Source organism: Leopardus geoffroyi, chromosome B1 (genome assembly GCF_018350155.1).
Source record: "Leopardus geoffroyi isolate Oge1 chromosome B1, O.geoffroyi_Oge1_pat1.0, whole genome shotgun sequence".
NCBI classification, from domain to species: Eukaryota; Metazoa; Chordata; class Mammalia; order Carnivora; family Felidae; genus Leopardus; species Leopardus geoffroyi.
Window position 1 is genome coordinate 20,655,710 of NC_059327.1, and position 16,665 is coordinate 20,672,374.

The 16,665-nt window shown below is 40.6% G+C and overlaps 1 protein-coding gene across 3 annotated transcripts in view; it reads right to left on the reverse strand.

Annotated features, from left to right (window-relative positions):
- Nucleotides 1–16,665, reverse strand: part of SLC7A2 (solute carrier family 7 member 2) — a 76,916-nt gene that overhangs the window by 20,202 nt on the left and 40,049 nt on the right. For 2 of the 3 annotated variants that reach the window (XM_045454859.1, XM_045454880.1), the window contains exons 2-4: nucleotides 5,031–5,421; nucleotides 4,114–4,269; nucleotides 513–678 (exon numbers count right to left, since the gene is read on the reverse strand). In XM_045454859.1, the coding sequence (XP_045310815.1) occupies nucleotides 513–678; nucleotides 4,114–4,269; nucleotides 5,031–5,406 (698 nt within the window). In that variant the 5' untranslated portion in view covers nucleotides 5,407–5,421. Of the gene's footprint in view, nucleotides 1–512; nucleotides 679–4,113; nucleotides 4,270–5,030; nucleotides 5,422–13,692; nucleotides 13,780–16,665 lie in introns of all 3 variants that reach the window. The other variant, XM_045454870.1, reaches the window with a different exon arrangement.

Below are 16,665 nucleotides of genomic sequence, written 5' to 3' on the forward strand. Positions count from 1 at the left end.
TAAAATGCACAGACAATTCTGCTTTTGCAACCAACAACATTTTCCAAAAATCAAGGCCTGAAAAGTACTACAAGGCTGCAAGAATGCAAAGAAACCAAACAGTGTTCCCCAACGGAAGCACTAAGGAATGCAAGTCTCCAAAACACCCATTGTTTGTAAAAGGGGGCAAACCTTTGTGGGGAAGGAGCATCCTTCCTCCAGTTAGGATCTCACTTCGCTCTACTCCTATACCAACCGCAGAGCTTGAAGCTGAGAAGGAGCCGCTGCAGGCCTTCCAACGGCTGCTCAACAGGGAGCACACGTATGCATTTGTGTGGGGGTGGGGGGACACTGGGAAGAAGGGTCTCGGAAGAGAACAGACCCTCAGAAATCTCTCCTAAGCACAAAAATTGAGAACCACTGTTGGTAAAGGAAAATGTAACATAAGACAAAAGCAGGCAAATTGACCGGGGGGGGGGGGGGGGGCGGGTGGAGAAAGCACTCAAAATAAGGGAAAAACCCAAATATTATACCTGGCACTTGCTGATATATTTTTGAGAAACTCTTCACTAATCTTCCAGTTTGCCACATTGCCTTTCACAAACCCAGCAACCATAACAAAAAGAAGGACCAGGATGTTAATAGCTGTGAAGATTTTATTCACCCAAGCTGATTCTTTCACTCCAAAAGATAAAAGACCTACGGAAAAAGAAAGGGTATTTTAATTTTTACCCAAGTTTTAGCAAAAGCAATGGCATTTTGAGGCTGTTACACGGTTTAGGATATTATTTCACCAGGATTCATATATTTAACTTACAGTTATCCCTTTCTATTGCCCGTTTTGACTCATTTAACTGTGTAACAATGTCTCCTAAACACAACCAACTTGGTTTTAGAAGGCTGGCTGTGCTCGTAGCCAGGAGACGCCACACTTCAAGAAATCAATAGGTCTAGTGATTTTGGCTATTATCACCAATAGATAGACAGAGGTAAAGTAACTGAATTTTAATGAAATGCTTGTCTAAAAAAGCCATCTCAACATACATACAACAAACAATACATACAACAAAATAATTCTTCAACTGTTACACCAAAAGGATATTCTTAAAAGTCGATTCTCATTTTAATAGCTTTATTTTATATTCTTTTTTTTTTTTAATTTTTTTTTTTCAACGTTTATTTATTTTTGGGACAGAGAGAGACAGAGCATGAACGGGGGAGGGGCAGAGAGAGAGGGAGACACAGAATCGGAAACAGGCTCCAGGCTCTGAGCCATCAGCCCAGAGCCCGACGCGGGGCTCGAACTCACGGACTGCGATATCGTGATCTGGCTGAAGTCGGACGCTTAACCGACTGCGCCACCCAGGCGCCCCCCCTTTTTTTTTTTTAATTTTTTTTTTTTATATTCTTATTGTAAAAGTAATCAATTTCCTATTCAAGTAATTTGAAGATACAGAAAAAATATGAAGGAAATAAAGAATTCTCTTCTCCAGAATTCTGGGCGTGAGCACGTATGCACGCACACACACACATTTTCATGTTGACAAACAGAGAACCTCATTTTTAACAGCCACATACTCTTCCACAATATGAAGACACTATAATCCCTTATTTATAGACTGACAGGCAGCTCTTAGTTTCTTACAACTATAAATAGTACTGACATCACATCATCATCCTTTTATAAATATCTTTGTACATTTTCTAATTATTCCTTTATAATAATGTTATATAAGGTAATACCACATCAAAGGTATGTCCTTTCATACAAGGCTTTCGGTTCACATTATCAGAAATATTCTCCAGAAAGTGTGGCCCAATTGAAGCTGCCCATTTTTTCTATTAGGTTATTCTATTTATATCAATTTGTTAGATTTATTTATATAATAATGCAAGGAGCTGTCTTCCTGTCATGTATTGCATGTTTTTCCCAGTTTATCATTTACTTTTATTCTTAGTGCTGATTATATATACATATGTGAAAGTTTTAGAACATAAATTTTTCCTCTTTAGTTTCTCTACCTTTAGAGAGAGTCTCCCCAATATTAACACCAAACGTTTACCTTTGTTTCCTTCTATCATGACTGTATTTATCATATTTTTATTTTTAATCCATCTTTTGTTAACATACAAATTATGGACCAAAGAAAGTTTACTTGTTCCTACTAGGGAGAGGATGGTGGTGAAGGGATTATGTCACGTAACTACTTGCTTCTCCCACAAATCCATACCACCCAGGATCGAATAAGCAAAATTACCCAAGTAAAGAAGAGGGAGACAGGGTTTCATTCTTCTACCTATATAATTCCCAGAATTTTATGATAATGTAACTATAATGAAAAAAAGGGAACTGCATGAACGGTATAATTATTGGCTCTTTCACACTAGAAACCTATATACACCTACACGCTTTGGAAATACACTCTATACGCTGCACCCCTATCCATCTGGAAAAAAATAAAGCCACTGTCAAGTTTTATTAGAGTTTCCCAATACCCCGTGTGCATGCTGTATCCTGAGATCCCTACCTCCTGCCAATAGATTAGAGACCAATGAATATCTCCTCTAAATACTGTATACACTTACTTCCCTGTGTCTTTAATAAAGCAAAAGCTTCAGCTGACAAGACATCTGGTATTACAACATGAATCGAAATTTATATTCAGAGGTTCTGATCTTCAGATATTCTAAGGACAAAGTTATCATGTGAGCTTAGCCTATATATAAAGTAAAAACACACTGGTCAACGACACAGGACAATGATGCAGGCCAAGGCCTGAGTCCTGCCATGGACTTTCATGATTCTAACCTTGTCACAGCTGCATGCTTCTCATCGCTTAGAGATTAAAGCTGAATACGTTAAGATCGTTGAAACCATCCCTAAATAAAATATGATGTAACTAATTTAATGTTAGCTAGGCTATTTAGAAACCAAAACAAATGAAATCTCTCACCTGTTGAGAACAATTGTTGCAATTTTTCTTGACATTACAGGTAAAATGTCAAATAGTTTTGAGCTATAAATTTTGTTCATGTCCTTAAGCCTACATAAAATATTTAATAAATGAATTTTTTAAAGATACAATTTTTTTAAATTGTATAATTGTATAAGTAAAACGTTCATTATAAAAAGATATTTCTGTCACACCTTTGTAAGCATGGGAGAGAGTAGATGGAGAGAAGGCTGGACAGGAAAATAAGGGGCAGCTATCCAGGGTACATCAGGTAGGAAGTGAGAATATAGATTTTTTCTTAGTAAAATCCTTGATTGGTTTAAGCAGGAGTGCAAGTGAGGATGACCATCAAAATAGAAGATGTTCAAATAATCAAAACAAATGTAATGTGGCAACGGGGATTAAGTATGCCTACAAAATAAAACTGTCTGCCATCTAAGTGCTTCCTATGAACCAGGCAAGAAGTCTGTACAAGACAGACACTGATACCCCCATTTTATGGATGAACAAACTGAATCACAGAAAGATTATGTCATTCAATGGTCCAAAGATAGTGAGTGGCAAAGTAGGACTGAAAATCTGGTTGTTCTGATTCTAATTCCTGTGCCTTTCTAAATCACTATGCTACATGACTGATAAACATGGGAAAATTCTAGCCTCAAGTATGTTTGGCCACATAATATCTGTATTAAAAAATGACAGGTGGTTTGAATATGCTTCTTTTTCAGCTAGATACCTACATTACATAGATGAAGGCATGAATAGACAGAAATTCTTCCAGAAACCGTATGTTTGCCAATATGCTTATTGTAGCCAACAAAATAAAATAATGCCAAAAAGTGTACAATTCTCCTTATTGAAACTTCATCCCTGCAAATCTCCAATTGCTACTATAATGATGTGTCTTATCCTATTCTTCAGTGCATTCCAAGTACCATTTACTTAGAAGTGCTATTTCTCCCCTTCCACACAATTTAGATTTCTTTTTAAAACATGTCTGTCACATAAGAAAAAATGTGATTCGAGCCAGTGATGAGGCCCATGGGTACCCAACAGTAACCTGAACACATAAATATGCCATCTCATCTTGGGAACTCAGGCCCGAAATCCAGTGGTAACTTATTTTGCCAGGATGATTAGTCTGGCTCATCTCAGGGAGGAGTGTGATTGGTCTTCTTACCTGCTAGAAGTAATATAAGACAGACAGCAAAAAAGTCAGGATACTCTGCAAGGCCGGTATAATTCATTTTGAAGTAGGTCCTGAAAAACTGACCAATCTGTTTGCTAAGAAGTTCATCAAAGGTGCCACTCCATGCTCTTGCAACACTTGATGTACCTTCCCAAAATAAAGAACATACAGAGAATACGAGGTCACTGGGAGAAGATTAACATAACACCATTCGCTACTCTATTCGAGGAGGAACGTGGGTTAGTTCAGACAGAATTCAAAGTTTTAATCACATATAAAATTACCCTGATAATTTTATATAGAATATATATATTATTACATATAACATAAATATATATATAATAATTTTATAATTATACATTGGTAACCAAATGCTCAAGTATATAACTGTGGAATCAGCTAACTTTATTTGCATTAAAGAACCATGGTTATTTATTCTATTTTATTTTATTTTAATTTATTTTAGAGAGAGGGCAAGAGTGGGAGAGAGGGACACAGGGAGAGAGAGAGACAGAGCAAGAATCCCAAGCAAGCTCCATACTCTAGCACAGAGCCTGATGCAGGGCTCCACCCCATGACCTTGGGATCATGACCTGAGCTGAAATCAAGTCAGGCGCTCAACCAGCTGAGCCACCCAGGCACCCCATGGAACCATAGTTTTTCAGAAAGCAGGTTTCCAAACCCACTAAGAAGCATATTCAGAGATGAAGCAGAATCACTGGATTTTGCAATTAGGGAGACATTTTAGAGGTGAGATAAATGGGACATAGAGGGATCAAGTGAGTCACTCACGATCACATGGTCACTAACTAATGAAGACCTACAAAGATAGGCCAAGGCCTCCACCTCAGTGCTATTTCTACCATTTCACAAAATTAGATTGATTTTTTTTTTTTTTTGAAACGTACCTATCACATAAGATAAAATGAGATTCCAGCCAGTGATGAATGCCCACAGCTCTCCAACAGTGACATATGTGTATAAATACGCAGACCCAGTCTTGGGAACTCGGGCCCCAAATTCAGCATAGCAAAGGCCTGCCATCACGGAAGCAAGGGCAGCAATGAGGAAGGACACCACAATGCTGGGACCAGAATCTGCTTTGGCCACCTCCCCAGCCAGGACGTAAACCCCAGCACCAAGAGTGCTTCCAACCCCCAGGGCGATGAGGTCCATGGTGGATAAACAGCGGCATAATTTGGAATCTTCTAGGCTGTCCAGAGTGACGATTTTTCTCCGGATCAGACATCGGGCAAAAGACAGCACGGCTCTGCAGGGAATCATTCTGAAGAAAGTAGCCTGAGGAAGAGAAGAGAGGAGGTTAGAGGTGGAGCTGGAATCATCATCCCTCCAACTATTGGCCTAGCTTGTCAACACAATTATGGCACCATGTTATTTTTGTTTCTGTTTGACTTTTACTAGAAACACAGCCCAGAGCAATCAGAAAGAGGGCTGAAAAAGTCAAAGTTGTGAATTTCTTAGAGTCCACTAATACACGGCCTTTTCTAAGAGACTACAACAAATGGCTTATCTGGGGAATACAGGAATAGAAGCTTTGGGTGGTTAAAAAGATTTGCCATTTTTGTTCATTTGTGCTGCTACAATTTTTAAAGATATGTGGTTAGAAATCTCTTCCGGGACACGGCTCCTTTGTCCTCACTACAAGCAAGGAGATGAATTACCTCATCTTTCTTTTCTTCAATCATTCATTCAACTCATGTTTTTCATGCCTTATTGAATGCTAGGGATTGTGCTAAGAAACAGAGCACCTGGGTGGCTCAGTTGGTTAAGCATCTGACTCTTGATCTTGGCTCAGGTCATGATCTCACAGTCTGTGAGTTCGAGTCCTCTGTCGGGCTCTGCACTGACCCGCTTGGGATTCCCTTCCCCTCTCCATGCGTCTCCCTTCCATGAATGCATGCACACATTTTCTCTCAAAATAAATAAATAAACTTAAAAAAAAAAAAAGAAACATGTCTAGAATGGGGTGGTATGTATTCACAGTCTCCAATTTTATGGGGCTTGCAGTCTACTTATTGTCTAAAAGCTGGTAAAAAAACCCACCATTATTATGTATTTTACAGCTTTATCAAATACACGTGAGCTCTGTTTTCATTTCAGTCTCTTTTAATGTGAAGCCATTTGAACATTTTAGAATAAAAAAAATTCCTCCCCAAACACACTTGAATTTATCTAAATAAAATTGCTATTCAGTGATAGTTTGAGTATGAATTTGTAGTAAAACATACACGCTCATTTACAATGACTTGAGATTTCTAAATAAATAAATAAATAAGCCCAAAGTCCATGCCAAATATGCTGTGTTCTTTTTAAAATGGAATGAATAAGGTAGACAGAAAGACTTAACTCCCCATACCCTATAGGCCCAAACAACCTAACACCACAAAAAATTATCAGGCTATAAAATAAAGTATGGATCTTAGTAAGGAAAAAAAATGTATACATATTACAGTAAAAAGTCTGAAGTAAAATATACCAAAATATTAACCATGATGATCTCTGGGTAGAAGCTAATTTCTACTTCCACGTATTTCACAGAATATGTATTATATTGCTAATATATATTTCTAAATTATCTCTAGTAGACATGTACACCTTATATGCAAAATACATATTAAAATTAAAAAGCCCTACATGGCCTTGTCTACAGAGACCTATAACTCAGCAGACTAGGAAATAACTGAGGAACGGGGAATATAATAGCATATGCAGCTTATCAGTCAGCAAAATTAAATGTATTTAACTTTCAGAAGTTCCGAGTCCTGTTCGCCACTTCTGCACAATGATGCAGAGATTGCGTGCGGCCTCCTTCAATCGCATTCTGTTATCAATTATCTAAACTCATGAGATCACAGCTTTGCCACCTTCTCTGAAGAACCTAGAGCTTTCTATCTTATAAAATAAACCCTTGAACATTTCTCAACCTTCATATCTATAAAAGACAGCTATTATTAAAATTATTTAAAAACAATAAATAAGATGAATATTCTATGTTAAATGTAAACGACTTGGTGCTCAGAAGAGACACAGACATTTCTGAGATACGAATCATCCAGTTTCACACTAAACCTAGCAGACAAAGCTCACTCCCTGAACAGAATTCATGTATCAGTGTAAGTGCAAGTCCTTGATTTCAAGAACAGGTAGTTCAAAGAAGGTAGAGAAAAACCCTGCAGAAATAGTAAAATGAGTGAAAAGTTCCTTGACAGTGAAAATAAACATTTTTTAAATGTTTGTTTGTTTGTTTGTTTGTTTACTTATTGAGAGAGAGAGACAGAGAGAGAGAGAGAGAGGAAGGGAATGAGGGAATGAGAGGGAATTCCAAGCAGGCTCTGTGCTGATAGCAGGAGCCTAACGCAGGGCTCGATAGTACGAACTGTGAGATCATGACCTGAGCCAAGATCAAGAGTCGGATGCTTAACTGACTGAGCCACCCAGGTGCCCCTAAAGTTTTACGTATCACTACTGTCCACACCCCCTGACCTAGTGCCCAGCACGGCCCTTCACAAATACTTGTTGAAAAAATCTGCAAATACATGTGACCTCTCCAATGTTGCCAATATATTCTAGCTTCCAAAGTCTAAACCGAATACTTCTATAAATCAAATGTGTATCAGTTTCTACCCCTACCTAGCCCTAAGTAGCTATTTCTCAGATAACACAGCTAGAAGATAAGGTAAGAAAGTGATCTGCTTAAAAAAGAGTCAAGACTTGAAAAGGTGAAATTGTATAAAAGGCCAAGTGAGAGGAAGTGAAGGGGTTTACTACACTCACCTTCCATAACACCGAAGTGTTTTTACACAGAGATGTGCAAAGAGCAAGGAGTAGGGATCACTGCCAGCTGAAAAGTGCTCAGCAATGAAGAAGAACGGAATAAAAAAATTTTTTAATGTTTATTTATTTTTGAGAGAGAGAGAGAGACAGAGCAGAAGCAAGAGAGGGGCAGGGAGAGAGAGACACAGAATCCAAAGCAGGCTCCATCCACCCTCTAAGCTGTCAGCATAGAGCCCAATGTGGGACTTGAACTCAAGAACCCTGAGATCATAACCTGAGCCAAAGTCAGACACTTTACAAACTGAGCCACCCAGGCGCCCAAATCCACTGAATTTTAGTAATGATTTAAGATCATGTGAAAATGGGACACGTCGCCTACGACTTTAGGAAACAAGTGATAGGCAAAATGAGGCACATCTGTTCCTCACTGAACTAAGTGAAACACTCTTGATAAAGTACTGGATTAACCCCAGTTTTCATGAATAAAAGAAGCAAATTCTGCAACTATTGCAACTATTTCTGCTTAAAGGGAAAGCATCTAGAAGGAAGCAAAGCAAACTAAAAAGAAAGTGGCGGGATTCTGGGTGGGCTCTTATTTTTTTAATTCTTTTTTTCTGGTAATAGAGTAACAATGCTGTTTGTGAAATTTCTGAAAAATAAACAGACAAAAAACAAAAAGCCACACGCACAGAAAATGCAGCATAAAAATTAAAGGGGCTAAGCAAGCCAACCAATACTACAAACCTCTCTGAAATGTTAAAAACAGCAAAAACTCTTATTAACATTTATCCAAATTGAATACGTGAGTGACCGTCATCTTGTCAACAGAAAAGTGAATTTCAGGGGCGCCTGGGTGGCGCAGTCGGTTAAGCGTCCGACTTCAGCCAGGTCACGATCTCGCGGTCCGTGAGTTCGAGCCCCGTGTCAGGCTATGGGCTGATGGCTCAGAGCCTGGAGCCTGTTTCTGATTCTGTGTCTCCCTCTCTCTCTGCCCCTCCCCCGTTCATGTTCTGTCTCTCTCTGTCCCAAAAATAAATAAACGTTGAAAAAAAAAAAAAGTGAATTTCATTTCCTCCAGATTACATAGGAAGCAAAATGGTTTTGCAGAAATGTATAGTTTTAATCAGGTAAGATCTACTACCTCTTTTGTATTAAAAATGGAAAGTATTGGGGCGCCTGGGTGGCGCAGTCGGTTGGGCGTCCGACTTCAGCCAGGTCACGATCTCGCGGTCCGTGAGTTCGAGCCCCGCGTTGGGCTCTGGGCTGATGGCTCAGAGCCTGGAGCCTGTTTCCGATTCTGTGTCTCCCTCTCTCTCTGCCCCTCCCCCGTTCATGCTCTATCTCTCTCTGTCCCAAAAATAAATAAACGTTGAAAAAAAAAATTTTTTTTTTAAATTAAAAAAAAAAAATGGAAAGTATTTTCTCTGTTGCCCTGAGGAAATAAGACAAAGCTGCCATTTGTCAAGCATTCATTTGCTTTGAGTAACAGAAACACATACGTCAGAAACTCTTCTCAGAACCAACAGGTTACACAATGTCCCTCACAAACAATCTCAACTACGCACACCTATCTGATAAAACACTGATTGCAGACGCTATGACACAAAACCAATTTTGCAGAAATATAATGGGATGAGAGAAAAGCAATGTAAAAACATACGGGGTCCATTTAATGAACCATTATTCAACAAACATATATTCCATCCTGTAGATTTTAGTCAATAAAGAAAAAAGAACTGTGCTTTTGTAAAGTAGGTTTTTGTGGAGACCACCTAATACATGGAAGTAGAATACAACAGGGGAATAAGAAAAATAAAAGATATTTGTGCTTACTATCAGTGATATAATTTGGTATTTACATAGTTTTGATAATTTTTCCTTTAAAACATTTAAAAAAGATATGCTCCTGGGGCGCCTGGGTGGCTCAGTCGGTTGAGCGTCCGACTTCAGCTCAGGTCATGATCTCATAGTTCGTGAGTTCCAGCCCCAACATGGGCTTTTGTGCTGACAGCTCAGAGCCTGGAGCCTGCTTCAGATTCTGTGTCTCCCTCTCTCTCTGCCCCTCCCCTGCTCACGCTCTCTCTCTGTCTCAAAAATAAATAAATAAATAAATAAATAAATAAATAAATAAATAAATAAATAAATAAACAAACCCATAAAAAAAAAAAAAGATATGCTCTTTATGTGAGATAGGATAACTTTATCATACTTCTCCAAGTGATTTTCTTCGCTGAAAAAAAATCCACTCATACCTCTCCTTTGAGTCAGGTCTGTATCCACCGTCCTTGCCTGGGCTCCTGTGTGCTGTCTCATCAACAAACAACTATGCAGGGAGAATCTGCAGGGATTTTGAAGGTGATTCTATCGGTTTAGGGTGCACAGACAGTTTTTCCAAGAGCAGACAACAATCCACACCATCATATCCACTGTCAGCTGTTGCTGTTGTGACCAAGGACTGGTATTTAAAACCAAACCTCCAGGGGCGCCTGGGTGGCGCAGTCGGTTAAGCGTCCGACTTCAGCCAGGTCACGATCTCGCGGTCCGTGAGTTCGAGCCCCGCGTCAGGCTCTGGGCTGATGGCTCAGAGCCTGGAGCTTGTTTCCGATTCTGTGTCTCCCTCTCTCTCTGCCCCTCCCCCGTTCATGCTCTGTCTCTCTCTGTCCCAAAAATAAATAAACGTTGAAAAAAAAAATTAAAAAAACAAAAAAACAAAAAAAACCAAACCTCCAGAAATGTAGTAAAGGATGACCATCTAGACTTTTGGGAGAGGCCCACACAACACTGATTACCTCATGGCCTTAGCCTTAGAATATAAAAGCTCCAGTCAACATTCCCAAAGTCACAAATGATTCTGGTAATAGCAGAAACAGATACGTATCTTTCTTCAACAGTTATTTTACTAATTGCTAAGATAGCAGCCTCTCTATTGAGGAAGGAAAATAAACACACCTTAGCTTAGATCTGAAAATGCTATTAGCCAACAGAGGGCTAGAAGGGATTTTCGACAGACTCTGCAACAGAGAAGTCTCTGAATACATTTAATGAGACAAATGCACAATTAGATCGTCCTCAGCCCCCTGCCCCAACCCTGAAGTGTAACTGTTTCAAGACACCTAACTCTGTGAAGGAGCCCTATTGATTCTTGACAGAAAACGAAAGTACTTCCTCAGCAGCTGGGAATCACCTCCTTCTCAAACTTCTCCAATCCAGATTGCAAACGACAGTACAGAATTTTAGGTCAAGTAAATTCTTAGCTCCGATGATAGGACACTACCATAGAGCAGACTTTCAACTAACCACAGAAAGCTTCCAGAATCTGCTACGTACAGTCAAAAGTCAATCAAAACTTTGATGTAGTGTTTAGTGTCATAGAAATGGATCTTCCCCTCCTTCCCTAAATAAAGTGAAATTTCAAACTTAATACTCTGTGTCAGTGTCACAGGCCCTGACAATAAATCTTAGGGAAAAGCAGCTGCAGCAAGACAGAAGGGTGGGCCTTCCAACAAATCCTCAACAAATTAGCTGGTCAGAATTGTAACCAATTCTTCCCGCCTCATTTGAGTTGCTAGTTTCATGGTGAAACAATCTGCACTTTCTGTTTCTGGACTGACAAGGGGAAAGGAATTAAACCACACAGGATTGGGATCCCTGCCCCACTCTGTTTTTCTCTCGTCTGACGTAGGCCTTTGGGGTTTGCAATTTCCAAGTTCAGCATCAAATATAGTTCTAAAAGTTTAAATTTGAAAACCTTATTTTCAAATTATATTGTAGGTTAAATAATTTAGTGAAAAGGAGAAAAGGGATACGGACATAATACCATGAGATTATTGACTTTTTTTTTCACTTTTTACTTACTTACTTTTAAGAGATTAATTTCTCAAACAATACATCAAAAGTATAGCGCAACAGGGGCGCCTGGGTGGCGCAGTCGGTTAAGCGTCCGACTTCAGCCAGGTCACGATCTCGCGGTCCGTGAGTTCGAGCCCCGCGTCGGGCTCTGGGCTGATGGCTCGGAGCCTGGAGCCTGTTTCCGATTCTGTGTCTCCCTCTCTCTCTGCACCTCCCCCATTCATGCTCTGTCTCTCTCTGTCCCAAAAATAAATAAACGTTGAAAAAAAAAAATTAAAAAAAAAAAAAAGTATAGCGCAAGATAAAAGACAAAAACAACAAACGTTTTCATTCAAACCCAAAACTTTTCTTTTTTCTGGAAAACAAAAGTACTTTTTCATATATATTTCACTTATATTTTGTTCCAAAGCTTATCTTTCCTTCAAAGCAAGTTTTCTGAACAAATTTCTCAAAAGTTCCTCCAAAGCTTTCTGCAGCTAGGTGAATGCAAATGTAGAAATAAATAGAAATCAATGACTCAGTTCAGGCCAACACAAAGTCAATAACCATTGTAGCAATCACATTTGTATTTTGGGCCCTTTTATATGAAATCAGTACAAGGATGGTAAACTATTTCAAAATTTCTGACACAAAATCCAGAGACAAGCATTTTTTCTAAGGACGTGCAACAAACAAACAGCTGATAGAGCTTGCAAAGGTACTTGGCTGATGCTTTAAATGTGAACCCATTTAGGGGCGCCTGGATGGCCCAGTGGGTGAAGTGTCTGCCTTTGGCTCAGATCATGATCTCATAGCTCGTGGGTTCGAGCACCGTATCAGGCTCTCTGCTGTCAGCGCAGAGCCTGCTTCATATCCTCTGACCCCTCCTGTCTCTCCCTCCCCAGCTCCTGCTCTCTGTCTCTCTCAAAAAATAAATAAACCGGGGTGCCTGGGTGGCTCAGTCGGTTGAGCGTCCAACTCTTGGTTTCAGCTGAGGTCATGATCTCACAGTTCGTGAGTTCGAGCCCTATGTTGGGCTCCACACTGACAGTGCGAAGTGTGCTTGGGATTCCCTCTCTCTCTCTCTCTCTCTCTGCCCCTGCCCCACTTGCTCTCTCTGTCTCTCTCAAAATAAACAAGTAAACTTAAAAAATTTTTTAAAAATAAACATTTAAAAATTTTTAAAAAATAAAAATAAAACGTGAACCCATTTAGCTTTATTTATCAAAGGCAAAAATACAGGACTAAGGCATCCCCAGATGCCTCATTTAGATAGATGCAGAGCAATCAAAAAAACATTAAGTTTTCCAGTTTCAATTTTTAGGGTTGGAGAAGAAAGGAAGCAAAAAAAAAAAAAAAAAAAAAAAAAAAAAGAAAGAAAGAAAGAAAGAAAGAAAGAAGAAAGAAAGAAAGAAAGAAAGAAAGGAAAGAAACCAGAGCCTCCAGTACCTTGGTAACCGGAGTATCTGCCCAGGCAGCGCCCCACTTTCACGCTCAAGGATCTTGGTGGCACGCTTCGGCACAGACAGAACCCCGTTCCCGTTAGGTTTTAGCGATCTCTGGCTAATAAATCACTCTGAATGCCAGAGGGTGCCACCTGTTCCCTCTCCCCTGGCAGCTACCGAGGGAAGTGTCCTCTGCTGGGCCCAGTCACCCTATACCTGCCACATCCAACATCAGGAGAGGCCCTTTCCAAAGCGAGGTCCCAACTCCGGAAGTGCTATGCTAATAAAACCGGCTAAGATTCATTAAGCATTTCCCATGTGCCCGGTATTGATCTAAGCCCTTTAGTCTACTCCTTCAAGACTCTTCCCAGTATCCATACGAGATCAGGACTGCTATGAATTTCATGGCATAGCTGAAGGCACTGAGACAGAGAAAGTCTAGGCAATATTACAGACACCGCTTTTTACAAGGCAGAAAAAAATCTGTTCTTCTTGGACGTACCTCCAACCAACGGGGACTCCTGATAACACTATTACTCCAATGCCCCTCGCAGTTTGAATGGTCTCTGTTCCTTGAAACCAGAAGCTACTAAAGAAAATTAAGGTGCTATCAGCAGGACCTACTCTACTGGGTTCCACTTGCAATCTCAACCCTTCGAGACTGCTGCTACTTCTTGACATTTCTGGTGAATTTCCTGATAATTCCTCTTCTTACCGAGAGCAGGTATCTTCATGGAATTAACTTGAATTTGTTTAGATATTTTTTCTAATAAGGCACTCATTGAGTTTAACATGCATTAAGGCCTTTCCTTTATACCCACCTACATATATATATACCCTCTACCTGAAAGACACAGCTTTTAATTTTTTTAAATTAAAAAAATTTTAATATATTTTTTAAATGTTATTTATTTTTGAGAGAGAGGGAGACAGAGTGAGAATAGGGTAGGGGCAGAGAGAAAGGGAGACACAGAATTTGAAGCAGGCTCCAGTCTCTGAGATGTCAGCACAGAGCCTGATGCGGGGCTCAATCTCATGGAACTGTGAGATCATGACCTGAGCTGAAGTCAGACGCTTAATGGACTGAGCCATCCAGGCGCCCCAAGACACAGCTTTTTATAAGGCAGAAAAAAACGTTTTCTTCTTGGACATACATACATCCAATCTGGGCTCCAGATAACATTATTTCTTTAATGCACCCTACATGTAGTCAAGATCCCAGGAATAGCAAACAAGAGTTCTACAGTAATTACTAAAGACATTTAAAACCTTTTTACACCAATGAATTACATTGACGAATCAACTGTTCACTTAATGAAAGGAGGGATAGCTAAGGAAGCACAGGAAGTATTTTACCACACTGGAGAAGGTTAAGAGTTTGCTGAGTCAGAGAGGGATGAACTGGTTTTGGCCATCTGCACGTGCCGTGGGAAGAAGTCCGGGAGGGGAGCAGCTGGGATTATGGTGTTTTGCGTGGAGGGAATGGCAAGTAACAGAAAGTGGCTTTATATACCAAGAGCTTAGGGGCTTGAGGAGAAGCTAGAGGGAAGCATGATAAACAGAGGGGCCCCTGGGTCATGCAAAGAGCTTGGACTTCATCCTGAGAGCTGTAGGGAATCACTGATGGACTTTAAGCCAGATCTACAACTTGACAACTATTGTTCTGACTGTATCGTAACACAGGATAGAAGGACTATATTATAATACGGGAAGGGAAGGGATGAGAAAGATCAAGACTGGGGTTATGAAGAAAGGAAATCAGGCTTCTGGAATAATCAAGGCACAAGGACTAAGACCTGCTCTCGGGTGAAGGCAGTGGGGTGAAAAGGAATGGATGGACCACTGAGCTGCTCAGGAGGTGAAGAATACAGAAGCTGATGACTGTGGAATTCAGGCCCAGGGCTTCTAGATGGTTTCTGTGTCCTTCACATAAGGAATGAGAGACAGACAAGGGTGCCTGGGTGGCTCAGTCACTCAGTGTCTCTCTTTTTTTTTTTTTTTTTTTTTACTTTTTTTAATGTTTATTTATTTTTAAGAGAGAGAGACAGAGTGCGAGATGGGGAGGGGCAGAGAGAGAGGGAGACACAGAATCTGAAACAGGCTGCAGACTCTGAACTATCAGCACTGGGCCTGATGCGGGGCCCAAACCCACAAACTGTGAGATCATGACCTGAGCTGAAGTCGGCCGCTTAACCGACTGAGCCACCCAGGCACCCCTCAGCGTCTAACTCTTGATTTCAGCTCAGGTCATGATCTCACACTTTGCGAGTTTGAGCCCCACACTGGGCTATGTGCTGGCAGTGTTGGGCCTGCTTGGGATTTTCTTTCTCCCTCTCTCTCTGCTCCTCCCCCTTTCTCTCTCTCTCTCAAAATAAATAAATACACATTAAAAAAATTAAAAAAAAGAGTAAGAGAAGGCGGTTCTTTTTGACCACCCTGATTTTAAGGTATGTACAGGACTGTCATGTGGTCTCAACAAAGCTCAAGAGAGCACAGAAGGCAGGAGATAGGAGAATTATCAGCACAGAGATGATCATTAAATGGACAGTGTCACCCAGTAACAAGACTGTACACGAGAAGGGAAGTGAACAAAACACCAAAGATCCATACATCTGAGGAATGGGAAGGAGGGGTGGGGGAGCAGGAGGGGGAGGGGAAGCACAACAACAACCACCACCACCACCACCACCACCACCCATGGAGGGTGAGAAGAAGGGGCAAGAGTGGTAGAAGGAACCAGCAGTTCTGACCCAAAAGGGGAGTGAGGCTTTGAGGAAGGAAACAGTACTCAACCGGGTGGGACAGTGCTTGAAAAGAAGGCAAGAAGCATGATGTGGGTATGTAGTAACGAGCAGATCTTTGGTGACCCTGACAAAGGAAGTACCTGTGGCTTGGTGGGGGTATAAGCCGGGTACATTGGGCTGAGAAATGATGAGAGGTGAGGCAATGAAACAAGTTCAGGTGGCTTTTTCAGCAAATGACATGAGAGGCCATGGAGTTGAGGGGGGACTTTGGATAAAGAAGGAATTTACTGCGTTCAGACACTGAGAGGAAAGTGTTGGGAGAGACAGAGAGAGAGAGAGAGGTAAAACACAGAGAAGGGAGAATGGATAAAGAAGGTTCTTGAGATGTGGAAGACTGACATCCGGAGCTGGGATGAAGCGTCAGGTAGAAGAAGAAATGGCACATACACCCTAAGAGTCCAGGAGGACAGGGCAGGGCAGGGGCAGACAAGCTGTAGGCCAGATGGTAACTGCTGAGCACTCTTTCCACTGAGAACTCCTAAAATCCTTCCTGTATGTAGCATATGCAGTTGGGCCTTGAACTGCGCAGGCCCACTCACACACACATTTTCAATAAATACCACACAGCACTACAAACGTATTTTCTCTCCCTTAGGATTTCTTAGTAACATTTTCCTTTCTCTATCTTACTTTAAAGTAAGAATGTTGTATATAATAGTTACAATACACAA